Genomic DNA, 18,058 nt, shown 5'->3' on the forward strand with positions numbered 1-18,058 from the left:
CTCCGGCGGCTTTTATAGTGACGCTGCAGCGCAGTGCAGCGCAGTGCAGCGGGTTGCACTGGGGCGCACGGGGCGGGGCGGACCCGCGGACACACGCACACACGCACACACGCACGCACACAAACGCGCCGCCTAGAAGCGCTGGAGCAGAAGCGCGACCTGGCGTCCGCCTCAAATTGTTTTTTCGTTTACAAAAAAAAAAAAGAAATCCATCATTGCGTCATGAGAGTTCGTGCATTTTTGTAACCGTGCGTCATCCTTACCTGTCACCATTAAAATATTGTGCGAGGGAAAAAGTTTTGTGTTTTTCCTTTCAAGGCCTGAGACAGACAATCGCTTTAAAAACACCGTTACAAAAGAAGTAAGTTGGATAAAAATAGTTTAAGTTTAGTTTAGTTTTAGCTATGGTAATTTTGCCCAAAATGTTCGCCACGTAAATACCATCCAGATCAAAGAATGTGCAATTCTTCTGTCGGTGAGGGATGGAAAAAAATGTCTGCAGTGTAGTGGCAGGGCTGCAGACCCGTTGGCAGCTAACTCCGCCTATCGTGGTCGTAGTTTGTTTTCTAATCGGCTTATCAAAGTGACGGCTCGTCACAGGATGTGACACTGAAAGTCATTAAGGTGCGAGGGGATAGAGGTGAGGTGGTAAAGAGGAGAGGGGGAGGGAAAGAGAGGAGAGGGGAAGGGGAAGAGAGGGGGGATGAAATTTATCGACTGATCACTGCTATTTCGCTTCCTGCTCGCGCGACGGCGGGGCGTTAGTGCACCCAGCCGACAATGAATGCACACATACACGCAGGCGCGCGCACACATACACACACACACGTGAGGGGCATCCGGGAGGTAAAGTGTCCGCGACGTGTCACTCGGCTCGTCATCGCGTCTCTCATCGTAGCGTATAGGTCCCCCATCTTCATCCTGAGGAGGCTCCGGCAGGACACCGGCAGGACACTGCAAGTCCTGATTGCCACCCTCGCTGGAGGATTGCCAGAGTTACCTCAGGTGACACAACAAGAGGCGCCCCGCCACACAAAAAAGGGGAAAGAGAGAGAGAAAAGAAAAGAGGAGAGAAAAAGAGAAGGGGGAGAGAGAGAGGAAGACAAACGGGATGGACGGAGTGACAGCCGTCTTCCTCTGTTCGGTTTATGTGGCGAAGCAGAGCTGCTCGTTCGAAGTGAGCAGTGTCGGCATTGACCTTTCAACGATTCGCAGACCGATCAAAAAATCCATAAACGTTGCATAAAGTGGCTATTTTTGTCCCCACTTCATTGTCCGCACACCTTTTCTGGCCGTTTAATTTTTCCTGATCGAGCTGCGGAGTTAAGCAGACTGCCGTTTTGCAGCGTATGGTCACCTCGTATAGTAATCCCTGGTTCAACGTGACAGTTGCTCTTTGGCGTTTTATGAGAATGATGATGTTAAAGCCTTGGCGATGATTCACAGCCGTCAGCGCTTTCTCAACGCGGCAGAGAGAGAGAGAGAGAGAGAGAGAGAGAGAGAGAGAGAGAGAGAGAGAGAGAGAGAGAGAGAGAGAGAGAAGGTGGGGGCCTACCTCGTCGACTACATCGACCCTTACCGTTTACCTGTTCATTAACGTCATTCTCTTCGTGCTCAAAATAATAATGTCGAGTTGGACCGAAACTTGGTCATAAATTCCGAGTCAAGTTCTGAGTCAGGTTGTCTTACTTGGTTTCTTAATTTTTGACAGTGTTCTATATTGTTATTTGTGTTTATCGAGTGATATTCAGTATGTCAAATTTTGAAATAAAGGATGACGAACATGGTTGGGGGAAGTGGGACGATGACTTTTATTTACACACGATACGACTAATGGAAATGGCAACAAGACGATGACTCCTCACAGATTGTACTTTACAGGTAGTGGCCGTAGTCGTGGCCGTAGCTGTCGTGCTCCTTGATGTAGACGGGCACCTTGACGGGCACGGGGTAGGGCTTCTCCACGGGCACGGTGTAGGGCACGTGCTTGATGACGGGGTAGGGCGCGGGCACGGCGACGGGCACCTTGACGGGCACCTTGACCGGGTAGGGCACGGGCTTGACCACCGGGTAGGGCACGGGGCGGTCCACGTGCACGGGGTAGGGCTTGATGACGGGCACGGGCACGGGCCTGTCCACGGGCACGGCCACCGGCACCTTGACGGGCACGGGCACGTGCTTCACGACGGGGACGGCGTAGGGCGCGGGGATGCCGACGGGGACCTGAAAACGGAACGTGAAAATCAGGCTTCCCTAAAACACAACGCAACGAAAAACCCTTCAAAAGGAATTTGTTTTTCAAGATGATGCTGACCTCCTTCTCGATGAGGATGCTCTTCACCCGGGGCTCCCCGATGATGGCGCCGTGGCCGTACGAGAGGCCGGGCAGGTCGAGGCCGTGGCCCAGACTGGGGCCGAGGTCGAGGCTGCTGTGGCCGTACCCCCCGAGCTCCAGGCCGCCCAGGTCCAGGCTGCTCAGCCCGCGCTTGTCCTTCTTGGTGGGGGTCACGTCCTCGGCCAGCACGGCCGCCGCCAGCACTAGAACAATCTGCATCCGTTCGAGAATGACAGTGGGTTGTGTCAAAAACGTGCCAGGAGTTGGATTGGTAACGACGTGTGCAGGACGAGGCTGCGATCCGATTGGCCGCCCTGGTCGCACGGCTGTTGGGATAACACGGGTCGAGCAGTACCCGCTGATGACAGATTGGCAACGCGCCAGCGGAGGATCCACGCGGGGGCAGCGAGCGGCGCGGGCCGCAGGCCAGATTAGAACTCCACGGTGGCACTTTTGCGCTTTTACAGCGTCAACGAAAGATTCGACGCCAACGCGCAAACAACTAGCCCCGAAAAGGGCCAACGACGAGTTTGTTGTATCACTGGGTTGGGCGTGCGCCATATTTTTGCAGTGGTGTAAACGTAAACAGCCCACACGCGCGCGTTACTCTCTCGCTGATTGGAGGCAACAAACCGCACAGAGTAAACGAAGAAAAGAGAACCGAATTCGGCGAGGCTGGCCACACTGCGCCGCACTGCACTCACCAGCAGACGCATGGCGAGACGCTGCTGGACACACACCCTACACTGACACGACCAGATTCGCGACTGGGCTGCCCGCGCGTCGCGTCTTTATATAGGCTTCGCTAAACTATTGCAGCATAACTGCACCTGCAGCTGGCACTACCCTGCCCTAGCTGCCGCGCCGCCACTGGTGCGGCAGACACGCACTCACACACACACACACGCACGCACAGTCTGGCCCGGCCAGGCCCGGCCAGGCCGGTATGCACACCACTGGAATAGGTCAGCGACCACGTGCAAGATACGCGCGGTGGTACACGGGCGTGGACGCGATCAAGTACACCACCAGCGTGGAGAGGGGCGTGGCGGGGCGTGGCGGGGCGTAGCGGGGCGTGGCGGGGCGGGGCGGGGCGGGGCGTGGCGGGCGAGGGAGGTAAACTCAGTGCCTGGAAAGCAGCCTCTGTCTGGAAACCCAAAGGCGCGACTCTGCTGATGCAAGCCTGCGCACGTTTCTTTTATCGTGAATAATTAGGTCTGGGCAGGGCTGGGCTGGCCGGGCGCGGCACGGCGCGGCCGGCACTCTCGGCGACAGGGAAACACCCTTCCGCGAGGAAAGCGCGCGGGAAATGGGAAAGGAGCCGGGGAAGCGGTGCTGAAGCGGTGCCGGCTCCTATTTCAATCGCCCTCCTCCTCCTCGTCCTCCTCGGGGATGATCGTTATTTTCAGTGGCGTGGTCGCGGCCGGCCTGCAGAGAGCCTGCAGTAATGAGTGTTGCAGGCGGGGCGGGCGGGGCTGCCAGGGCTGGCCAGAGCCTCGCCCGGGAAGGGATCCAATTTCGCGCCACCCGCCCTTTGTCTGGCCAGCTCCGCCATGCCTCGCCTCGTGGCCACGGCTGCTTCCTCGGAACGGGTGACAATGTTCGGCGAGAACCCTCGGCTCGGCGATGACCCGAACCGTCCCCGGACTGGAGACAGAACCGCCACCACCCGCGCTGTCCCCCGCCTGGAGCGTGGCGGCGCTGCGGGGCTCGGCGACGCATTGTGCAAGACTGGCACGTAGCGGCTTGCCTAAGGAGGGAGGGAGAGAGAGAGAGAGAGAGGTGAAGGCGATGACATCGCCCCCCCCCTTTTCCCCTCCGGGGGCCACACGCCGACGAACGCATGTGGAAGGTCAGTGTCAACGGAACCAGTAATTGCACTCGGCAGTCAAAAGCGAATCAACATTATTTACTTAACAAAAAATAATTATTTACATTATTTTTCAAAGTTTAAAAAAAAATTGGCGCCTAAAAGTGGTGGTGATGGTGGTCGAAATGGTGGTCGAGATGGTGGTGGTGATGGTAGTCGTGGAGCACGGGCACTTTGACGGGGACGTGCACGGGGTAGGGTTTCTCGACGGCCACGTGCACGGGGTAGGGCTTGATGATGGGGTAGGGCGCGGGCACGGCGACGGGCACCTTGACGGGGACGTGCACCGGGTAGGGCACGGGCTTCTCCACCGCGTAGGGCACGGGCCGGTCCACGTGCACGGGGTAGGGCTTGATGACGGGCACGGGGACGGGCCTATCCACGGGCACGGCCACCGGCACCTAGACACAAAAATCCAGGTACATTTTAATTTGCCGCTCAGACTAACACAATTCCTTTTTAGATGGCTGTAACCAGGTGCCAAATTTTGAAGCTGCTACAGGTGCAACCATAATAATCATGTCGACTTAGGTCTGAGAGGCTAGAAAACGAATTCACACTGCTCACCTTGACGGGCACGGCTACGTGCTTGATGACGGGCACGGGCACCGGGTGCGGGACTCCGACGGGCACCTCCTTGATGACGTGGTGCACTGGCACGTGGTGCACTGGCGCGTGGTGCAGGGGCGCGTAGGCGTAGTGGCCGTGGAGTCCCGGGTAGCCGAGGCCGAACACGCCGCGCTTCTCCTTGCTGCTCGACTTCGTGTCCTTCTCGACGTCCTCCGCGGCCGCCGCCGCCACCGCCACCAACAGCATCACCATCTGCAACTCGGGGGTATCGGAGTCGGCCGCACACACACACTCGCTGCACGTCCGCGTCGAACTCGAGTTAACTCACCACCACGGACTTGGGCATCGCGATGCGTGCGTCCCCTCGTCGTCACGGGAACAGCAACCCCACGCACGTGACACTGTGTTTTATACGGGACGCAACAGGCGCCACCCCGCCCTCCCCCGCCCCGGCGCCCCGGCGCCCTCCCCCCAGGCCCTGCCATAGCCGTGGCGGGGCGCGCCTTGGGTTGAGCGTCGAGCCCAAGGCAGTCCAAGGGCTCCAGTGTCCAGCGGTCCCCCTTTCCACTGTCACCAGGCCCCCGCATCCCCCCTCGCCCCCTCCCCGCCGGAGGCCTGCTGCTTAGTAACCCCGAGGAGGTACGGCAAGTTGCGCCGGTAGTGTCCCACCGTTCCAGGTTCACGAAAAGGGCCGCTTGCAAAACAGCAGAGAGACACGCAACACTCTGTTCCGTTTACTCTTCTTTATTTTTTCACTCGCTTCATCGTTTTGGATCACATTGTCGCTTGCATGCTAAAGTACGATGGGTCAGTGGTGGCTGAAGTGGCTGTAGCTGTACGACGACGCGTGGTCGTGGCCGTAGTGGTCGTGGTGGCCGTGGTGCAGGATCTCCTGGTGGTGGTGCACCTCGGGGTAGTGGTGGTGCAGCTCGGGGTAGTGGTGGTGGTGGTGGTCGTGCTCCTTGATGTACACGGGCACGGGGTGCGGCACGGCGACGGGTTTCTCGACGGCCACGTGCACGGGGTAGTGCTTGACGACGGGGTAGGGCGCGGGCACGGCGACGGGCACCTTGACGGGGACGTGCACGGGGTAGGGGACGTGCTTCTCCACGGCGTAGGGCACGGGCCTGTCCACGTGCACGGGGTAGGGCTTGATGACGTGCACGGGGACCGGCCTGTCCACGGGCACGGCCACGTGGACCTGGAACAAACGAACACGACTGATGTTGGCTTCCAGCGCGGATCCAGTGGGACAATTGTCCATACCTTGGCTTCAGCCTGAAAGGTGGGCAGAACGACATCTTTTTGCCCCTGAGAATAGACTAAAAGAGTCCCTTCCCGTAAACCGACTCTGGATCCGCCACTTGTTGGCTTGCGCTCGGCAGCCGGTCTAGGCGGCCGGTCTAGGCGGGCCGTGGCCTTCCTCACCTTGACGGGCACGGGCACGTGCTTCACCACGGGGACGGCGTACGGCTGCGGGATGCCGACGGGGACCTCCTTGGTGATGACCACGCTCTCGACGTGGGGCTCGCCCAGGAACACGCCGTGGTGGTGGCCGTGGTGTTCGTGGTGGAGGTCGAAGTGGTAGGGGTCCCCGATGAGGCCGTGCAGGCCCCGCTTGTGCGTCTTGGAGGTCCTGGCGCCGGCCTCGGCTGCCTTCACGTCCTTCGCGGCCTCGACGGGCGGCGGGGGCGCCGCCAGTGCCAGCGACAGCAGCGACACGCACACCACCCAAGCCAGCTCGGCGCGGACCTGCGAGCGAGGCGACAAGGCTGCGTTCAAACCGCGGCGAGCGCGACGGAGACGGCGACACAGCGATCCGCGCTGGTCCCGACGATTAACGATATGCCATCCTGGACGCGCGCCGTGCGTTGCCTCCGGCTGTGTCGCGCGGCGGCGTGCTCGTTCGGTCTTCCGAACCGTCACTCTGTCTCTCTCGCACCCACGGCCCTCTCCGAGGCGTGCGAGAGAGACAGGGCGACGAAGCGCAGGGCGGCTGGCCGTGGCAACTAATGGCTATCGATCGGACGTCTGGCGTCCCGTGCTGCGTATCTCCGCGCCGCAGTCACAGTCGCAGTCCTGGAGGCCTGGAGGCCACGCGCCGCGCTCGGCAAAGGGCGAGCGGGTCGAGCTGGCTCTGCCAGTCTCACTCATTCAGCGGCCCTGCACTGCCTTCAACTCCACCCTGAACCGGTGGAGCCATGATCGAGAATGACCAATCTTAAAATTTACCTTCGGCTCTTAAAAGTTTTGTGATTCAACTCAGCTTCAAAATAACGTTGCGTCAAACCTTTCAATCTTCAAAATTTGGCCTTCCCTTTCACAATTCTTCCGAACGCTGCCCAAAAGTGGGGCCGCTTCACTGCGGCGTACTCACCATCGTGGCTGTATTCCCGTTGGGCCCGAGGCGCTCTGTACAAAGTGGACTACGGCGGTGCTTTTATATGGCAGCCATACAGAAGGCTCTGCTCATCCTGGCGAGCGTGCTCTCCTCACTGCCCTCCGCGCCCTCCGTGCCCTCCCCCCCCCCCACCAGCATCGCCAAGCCTCGCGCCCCTCGCGCCCCTGCGGACCGATTCTCTCTCTCTCTCTCTCTCTCTCTCTCTCTCTCTCCCCTCTCTCTCTCTCTCTCTCCTCTCTCTCTCTCTCTCTCTCTCTCTCTCTCTCTCTCTCTCTCTCTCTCTCTCTCTCTCTCTCTCTCTCTCTCTCTCTCTCTCTCGCAGTCCGACTCCCTTATGACAGCTTCGCGAGACGCTCCGCTCTGTTCCGCGGTTCAAATAGCGGGCCAACGCCTTTCTTTAACTTTCTAAGTGGCTTGACTGAATATGCGTCGGGTCCAGCTTATCCGCCTGGGGGTAGGCAAGGCCGGCAAGGCGGGCGGCAAGGCGGGGGTTTCATCATTACTCCAAACAGTAGTTGCCCCTTTGCCATTCCTTCGCCGGCGATGTGCGGCAGCGTGGCAGCGCTCGGCTGCACGTGCCCCTGGCTGCCCCCCCCCCCCCCCCCCCCCCCCCCCCACGCGCGCCTCCGCCCCAGCCCCTGACTCGACTGGGTGTTGGTGTTGGTCCGGGGCTGACCGCTCCGGCGGCGAACCGGCGTCCGCCGCGAAACCACGCGAGTGCCGACGACGCGGACGAGAGTTGCGGGGTCCTTCCAGTGGCGCCGAGGGCAGATAGGGCCTTCTAGTGGCGCTGACACGGCGCCGTCGATGGCGCCTCGCCGCCGCGCCGCCTTGCACCTGACCGCACACACGACCTCTGCACTGCTCGGCGGTCGGCGAGCCGAGCCGAGCGCCGCCAGGCCAGCCGACGCAGCCGGGAGAGGACGGCGATGGTGCCGAGCCGAGCCCGGGCACCGCACAGCGCCGCACAGGGTTGGGATGGGCACACGTCATGGGTGTCGCCTGCACTGATCGCTCGTGTCGCCAACGCGGGGCACCACGGGCAGCGCTGCATGCCTCGCAAGGTGCAATTTGTGTTCTGGATCGTCCGACGAGGGAAGGGCAACTGCTGCAGGGAGTTGTTCATTTCTCCTACCTAAATGTTCGCCTACCTGTCTATTTCGCCTACCTATATTTCGCCTACCTAATAAAAATATTGAATAAAAATATTCAATAAAATATTGCCATTTTTCGCCTACCTATAGTTCGCCTACCTAATAAAAAAAATTAAAGAAAAATGTTCAACAAAAAAACGAAAAAATCGGCGGCAAAAAGTGGCAATACGAAAGTCTCAAGGAGACCCGCCGATCAGCTTCGGTGTTCTTATGGGAACCGGGCCTTCATCCGACGCTCCCTGCCGCGCAATTCGACAGATTAGTGGGTTCGTATTAGGCTGGCCCACCCGAAGTGCGCGCGGTTTCTGTGGTACAGTGAGAGTCCAGATTCAGAGGCCTTACCTCAGAGGGGTCACATTGGGTATTTGAACCCGCGACCCCGAGTGCCGAGTCTAGTCAACTCCTCTACCCTGACCGCTCAGCCACCGAACCAGCTTGTCGGCGGCGATGTCGCAACTCCTCTTGAGCTGCCGTTCGAGAAATCTGGTCCCGAAAAAAGGGTACCTGGAGCGGTCTCGAACCCGGGACCTGCCGCTTCCCACATCATGCTCTTAACCACTGAGCCACCGGGACGCCATGGCACCCGCCCTGCCTGCGCAGGTACCCAATCTTCTGTGGATATACCTCCCAAGCAATTGGTCGCCGAAAAAATTATGTATCCTACCGGTGCCGAACCCGGGACCTCCCGCTTCCCGCGACATGCTCTTAACCACTGAGCCACCGGGACGCCATGGCACCCGCCCTGCCTGCGCAGGTACCCAATCTTCTCTGGATATACCCCCCAAAGCAATTGGTCGCCGAAAAAATTGTGTATACTACCGGTCCCGAACCCGGGACCTGCCGCTTCCCACATCATGCCCTTTACCACTGAGCTACCGGAGGACCATGGTGCTCAGTTTGCCAGCGCTGGTACTGAATCCTCTCCGGATAGACCTCCTCAAGAAGTTTGTTGCCGTTGCCGAAAAATTTGCTCATGGCACTAGTCTCGAACCCGAGACCTGCCAGTCTGGAACGCAGCGTTCTAACCACTGCGCCACCAGTTTGCTATGAGCGCCGCTCTCCTAGCGCCGAACTTATAATTTGTCCCGCATCAAGCAAGATGGGTGGCTATTCAAGTTTGGTGCTAGGTGGGTGGCGTGTATAGCAATCTGATGGCGCAGTGGTTAGAGTGCTCCGTTCCTGACTGGCAGATCTCGGGTTCGAGACTAGTGCCATGAGCAAATTTTTCGGCAACGGCAACAAACTTCTTGAGGAGGTCTATCCGGAGAGGATTCAGTACCAGCGCTGGCAAACTGAGCACCATGGTCCTCCGGTAGCTCAGTGGTAAAGGGCATGATGTGGGAAGCGGCAGGTCCCGGGTTCGGGACCGGTAGTATACACAATTTTTTCGGCGACCAATTGCTTGGCGGGTATATCCAGAGAAGATTGGGTACCTGCGCAGGCAGGGCGGGTGCCATGGCGTCCCGGTGGCTCAATGGTTAAGAGCATGTCGCGGGAAGCGGGAGGTCCCGGGTTCGGGACCGGTTAGATACACAATTTTTTCGGCGACCAATTGCTTGGGGAGGTATATCCACAGAAGATTGGGTACCTGCGCAGGCAGGGCGGGTGCCATGGCGTCCCGGTGGCTCAGTGGTTAAGAGCATGATGTGGGAAGCGGCAGGTCCCGGGTTCGAGACCGCTCCAGGTACCCTTTTTGCGGGACCAGATTTCTCGAACGGCAGCTCAAGAGGAGTTGCGACATCGCCGCCGACAAGCTGGTTCGGTGGCTGAGCGGTCAGGGTAGAGGAGTTGACTAGACTCGGCACTCGGGGTCGCGGGTTCAAATACCCAATGTGACCCCTCTGAGGTAAGGCCTCTGAATCTGGACTCTCACTGTACCACAGAAACCGCGCGCACTTCGGGTGGGCCAGCCTAATACGAACCCACCAATCTGTCGAATTGCGCGGCAGGGAGCGTCGGATGAAGGCCCGGTTCCCATAAGAACACCGAAGCTGATCGGCGGGTCTCCTTGAGACTTTCGTATTGCCACTTTTTGCCGCCGATTTTTTCGTTTTTTTGTTGAACATTTTTCTTTAATTTTTTTTATTAGGTAGGCGAACTATAGGTAGGCGAAAAATGGCAATATTTTATTGAATATTTTTATTCAATATTTTTATTAGGTAGGCGAAATATAGGTAGGCGAAATAGACAGGTAGGCGAACATTTAGGTAGGAGAAATGATATAGACTCCTGCTGCACTAAAATGTACATCAATGTCGCGGGCTTTGCCTGCCCTGTTCGCGAGAAGTCATGGGATAAAATGAACGAAATGCAGCACCAACGCAGACTGGCGCGCGAATCTCCTCTTTGCCCTCGCTGCTCGCTGCCGCTGCAGTTTCTGGAGCGGCATCAAGCAGTGTAAGCACGGCAGGCCGACGGCGGGCAGCAGGAACCACCGAATACCCGTGAGCACGGAGGCACAGCCTTTGCCTTTTCACAACCACCACACTGGTTTAATCGCGGAGCGCGGCATGCGGCGGCCAGGGCATCCAGCGGCCTGTCCTTCGCCCAGGACGTGCTACACATCACCCGCCGCGCCGATTCCGCGCGGGAGGTCTCTCTCGCTCGCTCTCGTGCGGCGTGCCGTGTGAGTGCGAGCGAGACGGACGGGTGGATGGGGCGTGATGTTTGGAATGAGCCTGCAGCACGGCAGCCACGGCAGCCACCTCGCGGCCGCAACGAGGCAGTTTATCTCGCCACACTTTGGAGGCTATGGCGGCGGGCTGGCCACTCCGAGGGCCCTCCTCAGCGGCGGCTTTCTTCTTGTGCTAGAGGCAACTGCAGCAGCACGGCAACACAAAACGCGGAGCTCCTTTTCAAACGACTCCTTGTTTTTTTCTTCTGCGTCTCCGTCTCTCGTTATTCCACGTCAATCCGAAGGCCGATAGGTGCAAAAGTCTGTGCTGGCTACCAGTTTAGCCGCGGTTTTGACCCAGTTTCCGTGCGAGTGCAGTGCATGCAGTGCATGCAGTGCATGCTGCACAGTGGTGCCAATGTCCCCACGCACGCGGCAAAGGTAACATCATCGTCATCACAGCCATCATAGCCATCATTACAATGATCAACGTCACCAGGATGACCACCACGACGGCCACCACCACGACGGCCACCACCACGACGGCCACCACCACGACGGCCACCACCACGACGGCCACCTCGCTAGGCTAGACTGACATGCGTAGGCGGAGGGGGCGGGCTGAGGATTGTTGGAGGGTGGCAAGCAGTGGGTGAGGCGGCTGGCGCTAGCAGTGTCACTGACGGATAAAATTAATTCCAATTTCCCGGGGTCCCCTCGCTTGTAATCATTCCCTTGTGCTGCCAGAGCCGCCCCCAATGTGTCTGGCCAGGTCAGCGTCTGCCGGGCTTGGGGCCCGGCCCGCCCAGCGCCCACTGCTGACTCATTCTATCTCTCTCGCACTCGTGGGGCGTCCCGTGTTGGCGCGAGAGAGACAGAGCGACGAAAACAGCTCTGAGTGTGCTGCCCGTCGTGCGCCCAAGGCGACGACCCACATTCTGTATCTGCAGGCTGATTCCGGGCAGTGCTTCGCGTCGCTCCGTCTCTCCCGCACTCTTGGGGCGTCCCGCGGGGCGCGAGGGAGACAGCGACTAGAGCACTGTTAGTTCGGAATGAGACTGTGCCAGCGTCATGCTGCCTGGCGTTGCCTGGCGTTGCCTGGCGTTGCCTGGCGTTGCCTGGCGTTGCCTTGCCAACGCGGCCGTCGTTTGAGGTGCGAATGAGGAGCGCGGATATTAGTTTGTATTAGTTTCCGCGCAAACACACACTAACATACACAAACACGCGCCGCCCGGCGAAACATCTCGGCGTTTCACTGTTCCACTGCCCTGGCCGAGTGAGTGTGTGTGGCTCGCAAACAAAGCACAGCCAGCCCAGCCAACACAGCCTGGGGCGAGGCGACGCGTCATTGGCTTCCAGCCCACTGGCCAAAACACCCAAGCGGGGCTCAATATTATTTTCTATCAACGATGTTATTTTTGATCCGGTGTTGGTTGGCCTGTCTGCATTGTGGCCAGCGCTGCAGCAGACTGATGCTCAGAGTCGGTTTCGTCGCTCTGTCTCTCTGGCGCTCATAGGGCGTGCCGCAGGTGAGACAGAGACAGAGCGATGAAAATGACCCTAGGAATCAGTGAGGCTGCGGCGAACCCTCGGCCGCGTCGTCCCAAGGGAGGCCCGGCTCGCGCGGCCGCAACGCTCCGCCGCTCCGCTGCTCCGCCCAAGCAAACACATTCTGTTGGCCGAGGACGCCGGACGGTCGGTGGGCCCACACTGGCCCACACACTGTAACCGGCCGCCCAGACAACCCCCCGGCCAAAATCCGCCCACAACTTGACAAACAACAGCGATCCGTGTCAAATTAGCTGAGATGCCAAAAACTGACCACCAGGAATCCGCCAGCGAACCTCAAGATGGTGGTGACCTTAAGGGTCTTTGTGCCTCGGTCGGAGCACCGCGTCACCCTCCCTGCAGGGAGTCCGTTTGAATTCCCTGGAATGGACGCCAGTTTCGGCGCCGCGGTGCACTGCACTGCTGCAGTCCTGCCACACACGGTTCAGGCGTTCCAGGCGTTCCAGGCCGAGCGCCACTCCAAACAAGGACTGCTGGACAACCAACCGTCCCGTAAACGTGACGAAACGAAACGGCTCCAGCTCTACGCCGTCCGCGCTGGTGAAACCGACACCGGTGGCGCGCTCTCTCGGCGAGTCCTGGAACTCCGTCCGCGCCGCCACCCCTCCCCCCGTCCTCGCCGCCACCCTCCCCCCCCCCCCTCCGCCCCGCACCGCAAGGCGTCCCGTCCCGTCCGGCAGCGCGAGGAAATCAAATCAAACGCGGACCCAGAGGCCTTAACCTTAGAGTGGAGCCCCTGTAAACAGAGTAAGCCCCCGCAGGAAGGTGCGCGTGGTTTCTCTGTGTGGGCGCGGTAAGACGGTAATGCGTCTGCCCTCAACGAGACCCTTCTCCGAGGCCGCGGTGGCCGCGCAAAGGGTTGCCAAGGAGGCTAGCCCGGGTCTGGACGGCGTGGCCACGGCGTGGGTTCCACGAGTGACCACCGGAGTGTGTGTACCTAGGCGTAGGCGACGCGGTGGCACTCTGGGTCGTGTAGCAGCCTTCTGATGTCTGACAACGTCTCCTCCATTTGGAGGGCCTAACCAAAGACTGCGGCCCACCGGCACGGAGTACAACAACGCCCCCTGCCCCGCCCTTCCCCCTTCTCGCCGCCAGCGCATGGCCGCCGCCCGCCACACTGCTGTCCCTCCGCCTCCGCCTCGGGCAGCCGCGGCCCTGCGGCACACACCGGCGTCGTTTGGGCTGCATACCGGCCGGGCGGGGCGCTGCGGCGCTGCGGTCCGCCGGCCTCGTGCCTCCGGCCACCACGGCCAAGGGGAGGCCGCGCAGAAATTCCCGCGGCATGTTCTGATTTTTGCTTTTGTCCAACGGGTGACTACTCCAGTTGGTTCATTACCAGATACATGTCACTGTCACTGTCACAGCAATGCAGAATGAAATTATATAGAGAACTGCAGTCATTAAAACCTATTGTGTTGTAACCTAACCGAACCTTGCCGTTGTCCATCGCTCCTTATTTGCGCAGTCGTATCATCTGCTTTGATTTCAATACCGTCCTGGACTCGTTTTTGTCGCTGATCGTTCGCAACAAATAAACAAATAAGGGGTATTGTCACGGCGTCTCGGCTCGGCGTTGCGTGGCGGCCGATGGCCGACGATGGCGGCCACTCCCACTAGTTCCTGCTCCAGTTCTGCATGCGCAATGTTAATCGATCTAGTCTTGGTCAAGAGCGTGGTGCCACACTGCCACGCCGCCGGTGCGGCGGTCGCGGCGGTCGGCGTTAGGACAGACTCGAAACCGGTTCAGTTGCTCCAAAACTCGATCATCTTCAATGAGCGGTTTCCTGCCGCCACGCCCTGCCACGCCACGCGGTCTGTCTTGCGTTGGAGGGGCGCTTGCATTCAGGAGTGCATGAGTCAAATTAAAGAAAAAACGTTTAATGACCTCTCGCCAGGAGAGACGATAATAATAAATGGACATGAGTCAAATGCCACATAACAAAAGTACTTAAAACATAACATTCAGGTTGAACACAGTCTTGGGTGAGGTGATACAACGGTTCAGCTGTTATGACGATGACGACGTGGTGACGATGGCGATGACACGACTAGATGATTCCTTAGGTTGGGACTAGATCACCAGCTGGAGGCTGGCTGGGCGACGGCCACGGGGGCGGGGTGCTGGGAGTATGCCACGGGGGCCGCGTGGTGAGCGACGGCCACGGGAGCCGCGTGGTGAGCAACGGCCACGGGAGCGGCGTGGTGAGCAACCGCCACGGGGGCGGCGTACTGGGCGTACTGTCCCAGGGGGGCGGGGTGTTGAGAGTACGCAACGGGGGCGGCGTGGTGAGCGACGGCCACAGGGGCGGCGTACTGGGCAACGGGGGCGGCGTGGTGAGCGACGGCCACGGGGGCGGCGGCGTACTGCGCGTACTGCGCGTACTGAGGCGCAGCGTGGGCGTACTGAGCGACGGCCACCGGGGCGGCGTGGTGAGCAACGGCAACGGGGGCGGCGTGGTGAGCCACGGCCACAGCAGGGGCGGCGTGAGCGACAGCGACGGCAGGGGCGTGGTGAGCCTCAACGTGGTGAGCCACCTCCACGGCAGGGGCGACGTGGTGCTGCTCCACGGTGGTCTCGACGTGCTGGGCGACAGCGACCGGGGCGGCGTGGTGGGCGAGGTCCAAGTGAGCGTGGTGGCCGAGGTCCAGGTGGTTGGCGACGTGCAGGGGGGCGGCCTGGAAGGACTGGGTCTTGAGCACGGGCACAGCGTGGGGCACGGGCACGGGCACTGCCACCTTGTTGATCACGGGGACGGGCACGGGGTGAGGTACGGCGACGGGCACGCCGACGTGGTGAGCCACAGGCACGGGCACGGGGTGGGGCACAGGCACGGCGCGCTCAACGGGCACGGGGACGGGGTGGTCCACGGCCACGGGCACCTTGACGGGCACGCCGACGGGGAAGGGGCGGTCGACGGCCACGGGGACGGCCACCTTGACGGGCACGCCGATGTTCCTGACGACGGGCACGCCGTAGAGCTGGGGCACGGGCACGCCGATCTTCCTGTTGACCAAGGTGTGGTGGGACTCGGAGAGCACCACGCCCTTGGAGTGGGCCAGACCGGTGTAGCCGAGGCCGAGGCCCTGGCCGTAGCCGTAGCCACCGGCGTAGCCAAGGCCGAGCCCGTAGCCAAGATTGCCTCCGTAGCCAAGGCCGTGTCCGTAGCCGAGGTTGCCGGCGTAGCCTCCAAGAGGCGCGGCGTAGCCTCCATGCGCTAGTCCTCTCTTGTTGACCGTCTTCTCGGCTGTCTTGTCGGCAGTCTTGTCGGCAGCCGACAGGGCCAAGACGGCAAGGAGGATCATCTGCAAGCAAAGAACGGTCTCCCTCAGTCACCTTCGAGCACCCTAGTGTCCGACCAGGGCCGCGGCCTCGACGTCGGCGTCCTTCTAGGAGGCCAGGATGTACTTACGCAGGCCTTCATGGTGCTGGCGGTGCTGAGGTGGTTGTTCTCAGGACGGGGAGTGTGAGTGGAATGGTTCCTGAGGGGCCTTGGCGGTCCTTATATACAGCTCTAAAAGTCGGGGCTAGGTGTGTCCGGCCGCCCCACGCCTTCGCGCCACACCGTGCCGATCTGGACCACGGCACTGACCACCCCAGTCCCCACCGTCGTGGGAGTGGGAGCGAGACGGGACGCATAGCGTGCCGCACGCCTTGCACTGCTGGGACACTGCCGGGACACGGCGGACACGCCCAGCACCAGCACGCCCAGCACACGCTGGCCGGCGTGGCCGGGTCAGTTGACGCTGCAACGGGGTGACCTTGGGCCGGCCTGCCCGCCCGGCTGCCCTGCCGGCGTGTTACAGTTTTGGGCGAGACAAGACAGGCGCGTCGTTACCAAATAATGCTGGCCCGGTTCCACCGCGGCTCCATCGTCGTGCCCGGCCTGACCACCGCGTTTTATTCGGACATTAATTAAACGCGTCGTCTGCGTCGTCGGAAAATGGAGAATCCGAATCGATGACGTATTCCTGCAGTTTCACTTTGGCTCACACAGTAACAAAAACACGTGAAGTGTCAATGTTGGCATTACAGTTAGTAATTTTTGGAAATTCCTGCAAAACCAAGTAGTGAACTCAGCGCTTAATGAGCTGAATTGAATCCTGCTGGTGACGTATTCATAATAAGAGACAAAATTTGGGAAGTTGGTAGGGGGGCAGAGATGGCAAACAGAATTTGATTTTAAGTATTGTTTTTATTTGAAGGCATTTATCAAATGCAAAACTTAACAGACACTATTTTATACGAACACACTAGCACACGCACACGTTGCACTCGTAATTTCACACGCTTAAATGAGGATGAAGATGCTAGACTAGACATTGTCTTCGCCTCTAGTGGCGATCTCTGACACACTTGTATGATTACAATGAACTCACGTACCACTACACACGCACAGGCACTCAGAAAAACACACGTTCACATCCACACAAAGTCTTTGAAATTACCAGGCGTTGTAGCCCAGGGAGGATCCGTAGGAACCGGAGTAGCCCAGGGAGCCGGCGTAGCCCAGGGAGTCGTAGGAGTGGCTCTTGATGACGGGCACCGCGTGGGGCACGGGCACGGGCACGGCCACCTTGTTGATGACGGGGTACGGCACGGGCTCGTGCACGGGGTAGGGCACGGGCTCGTGGACGGGCACGGGCACGGCCTGGGGCACGGGCACGGGAACGGCCCTCTCCACGGGCACGGCGTAGGGCTTGTCCACGGGCACGGCGTAGGGGGCGGGCACGGGCACGGCGTAGGGCCGGTCCACGGGCACGGGCACGGCCTGGGGCACGGGCACGGCGATGTTCCTGGTGACGGGCACGGCGTACGGCGCGGCCACGGGCACGCCGATCTTCCTGGCGATGGTGGTGTGGGTGCTCTCGGCGATCACCTTGCTGTGGCCGAGGCCGGAGTAGCCCAGGCCGGAGTAGCCCAGGCCGGAGTAGCCCAAGCTGGAGTAGCCCAGGCCGGAGCCGAGGCCAGAGTAGCCCAGGCTAGAGTAGCCGAGGCCGGAGCCGAGGCCGGAGTAGCCGTACGAGGAGCCGTAGCCCAGGCTGGACACCAGGCCGCGCTTGGTCACCGTCTTGTCGCCAGCGGCGACCACGGCCAGCACGGCGGCGAGGACGACCTGCGGCACCAACGGGGCGTGAGCACTCCAAGCCCAATAAACCATTCCACGTCTACCCAACCGACCCAATACTTACAAAGCACTTCATGATGTTTCTGCGTCGAACACTGGGGTTCGAATGCTGACCGGTGGGCAGTCTTTGGCTTATATACTCCGGGCCAAAACGTCCCCCTTCGAATCCGCACTCGCCTCGCCATGCCTCGCCCCGGCGGGGCCCTGCACCTTGCGGCCGGCCGGCCCTCCCACCCCGTGCGAACTGGGCTGTGCCTTCGCCTGCTTCGCCTGCGCTTTTCGGCCTTGACGGGAACCTGCTTCATGTGGAGCCCGGCCTGCAGCCCGGCCGGCCGGCGCGGCCCGGTGGCTCGTCGCACAGAGACACCTGTGGACGCCGATTGCCGATTTCGTTTAATGACCTGGCTCGTCATAACAAC

General features: G+C 60.3%; 3 protein-coding genes across 3 annotated transcripts; all 3 read right to left on the reverse strand.

Moving 5' to 3' along the window:
- Positions 1-1,787: 1,787 nt before the first annotated feature.
- On the reverse strand, positions 1,788-13,960 carry LOC117643740. The gene is made up of 8 exons (XM_034382810.1): positions 13,850-13,960; positions 6,204-6,440; positions 5,587-5,976; positions 4,773-5,027; positions 4,306-4,606; positions 3,040-3,107; positions 2,315-2,548; positions 1,788-2,223 (listed from the first exon to the last, which is right to left on the reverse strand). Exons 1-8 carry the CDS (start codon positions 13,958-13,960, stop codon positions 1,876-1,878), a joined length of 1,944 nt encoding a protein of 647 aa, XP_034238701.1. The 3' UTR covers positions 1,788-1,875.
- A 498-nt stretch (positions 13,961-14,458) lies between these two features.
- Positions 14,459-15,976, reverse strand: LOC117652948 (carboxypeptidase Y-like). The gene is made up of 4 exons (XM_034398607.1): positions 15,924-15,976; positions 15,094-15,816; positions 14,932-15,048; positions 14,459-14,877 (listed from the first exon to the last, which is right to left on the reverse strand). Exons 1-4 carry the CDS (start codon positions 15,933-15,935, stop codon positions 14,590-14,592), a joined length of 1,140 nt encoding a protein of 379 aa, XP_034254498.1. The 5' UTR covers positions 15,936-15,976; the 3' UTR covers positions 14,459-14,589.
- A 710-nt stretch (positions 15,977-16,686) lies between these two features.
- On the reverse strand, positions 16,687-17,797 carry LOC117654270 (developmental and secondary metabolism regulator veA-like). The gene is made up of 2 exons (XM_034400783.1): positions 17,704-17,797; positions 16,687-17,627 (listed from the first exon to the last, which is right to left on the reverse strand). Exons 1-2 carry the CDS (start codon positions 17,713-17,715, stop codon positions 16,956-16,958), a joined length of 684 nt encoding a protein of 227 aa, XP_034256674.1. The 5' UTR covers positions 17,716-17,797; the 3' UTR covers positions 16,687-16,955.
- Between the last annotated feature and the right edge of the window lie 261 nt (positions 17,798-18,058).

The sequence above is a fragment of the Thrips palmi genome, unplaced genomic scaffold, assembly GCF_012932325.1.
Source record: "Thrips palmi isolate BJ-2018 unplaced genomic scaffold, TpBJ-2018v1 HiC_scaffold_1, whole genome shotgun sequence".
Lineage (NCBI taxonomy): Eukaryota > Metazoa > Arthropoda > Insecta > Thysanoptera > Thripidae > Thrips > Thrips palmi.

Coding starts and splice junctions, on each gene's coding strand:
- LOC117643740 (XM_034382810.1), bottom strand. CDS start 13,960: ATGGACAACGGCAAGGTTCGGTTAGGTTACAACACAATAGGTTTTAAT. Junction 5,977..6,203: donor ACGTGCCCGTGCCCGTCAAG/GTGAGGAAGGCC, acceptor CGTTTGTTCCAG/GTCCACGTGGCCGTGCCCGT. Junction 2,549..3,039: donor GTCTCGCCATGCGTCTGCTG/GTGAGTGCAGTG, acceptor GAACGGATGCAG/ATTGTTCTAGTGCTGGCGGC.
- LOC117652948 (XM_034398607.1), bottom strand. Junction 15,049..15,093: donor CGGTCGCTGTCGCCCAGCAC/GTCGAGACCACC, acceptor CCTGCCGTGGAG/GTGGCTCACCACGTTGAGGC. Junction 14,878..14,931: donor TTGCTCACCACGCCGCCCCG/GTGGCCGTCGCT, acceptor CAGTACGCGCAG/TACGCCGCCGCCCCCGTGGC.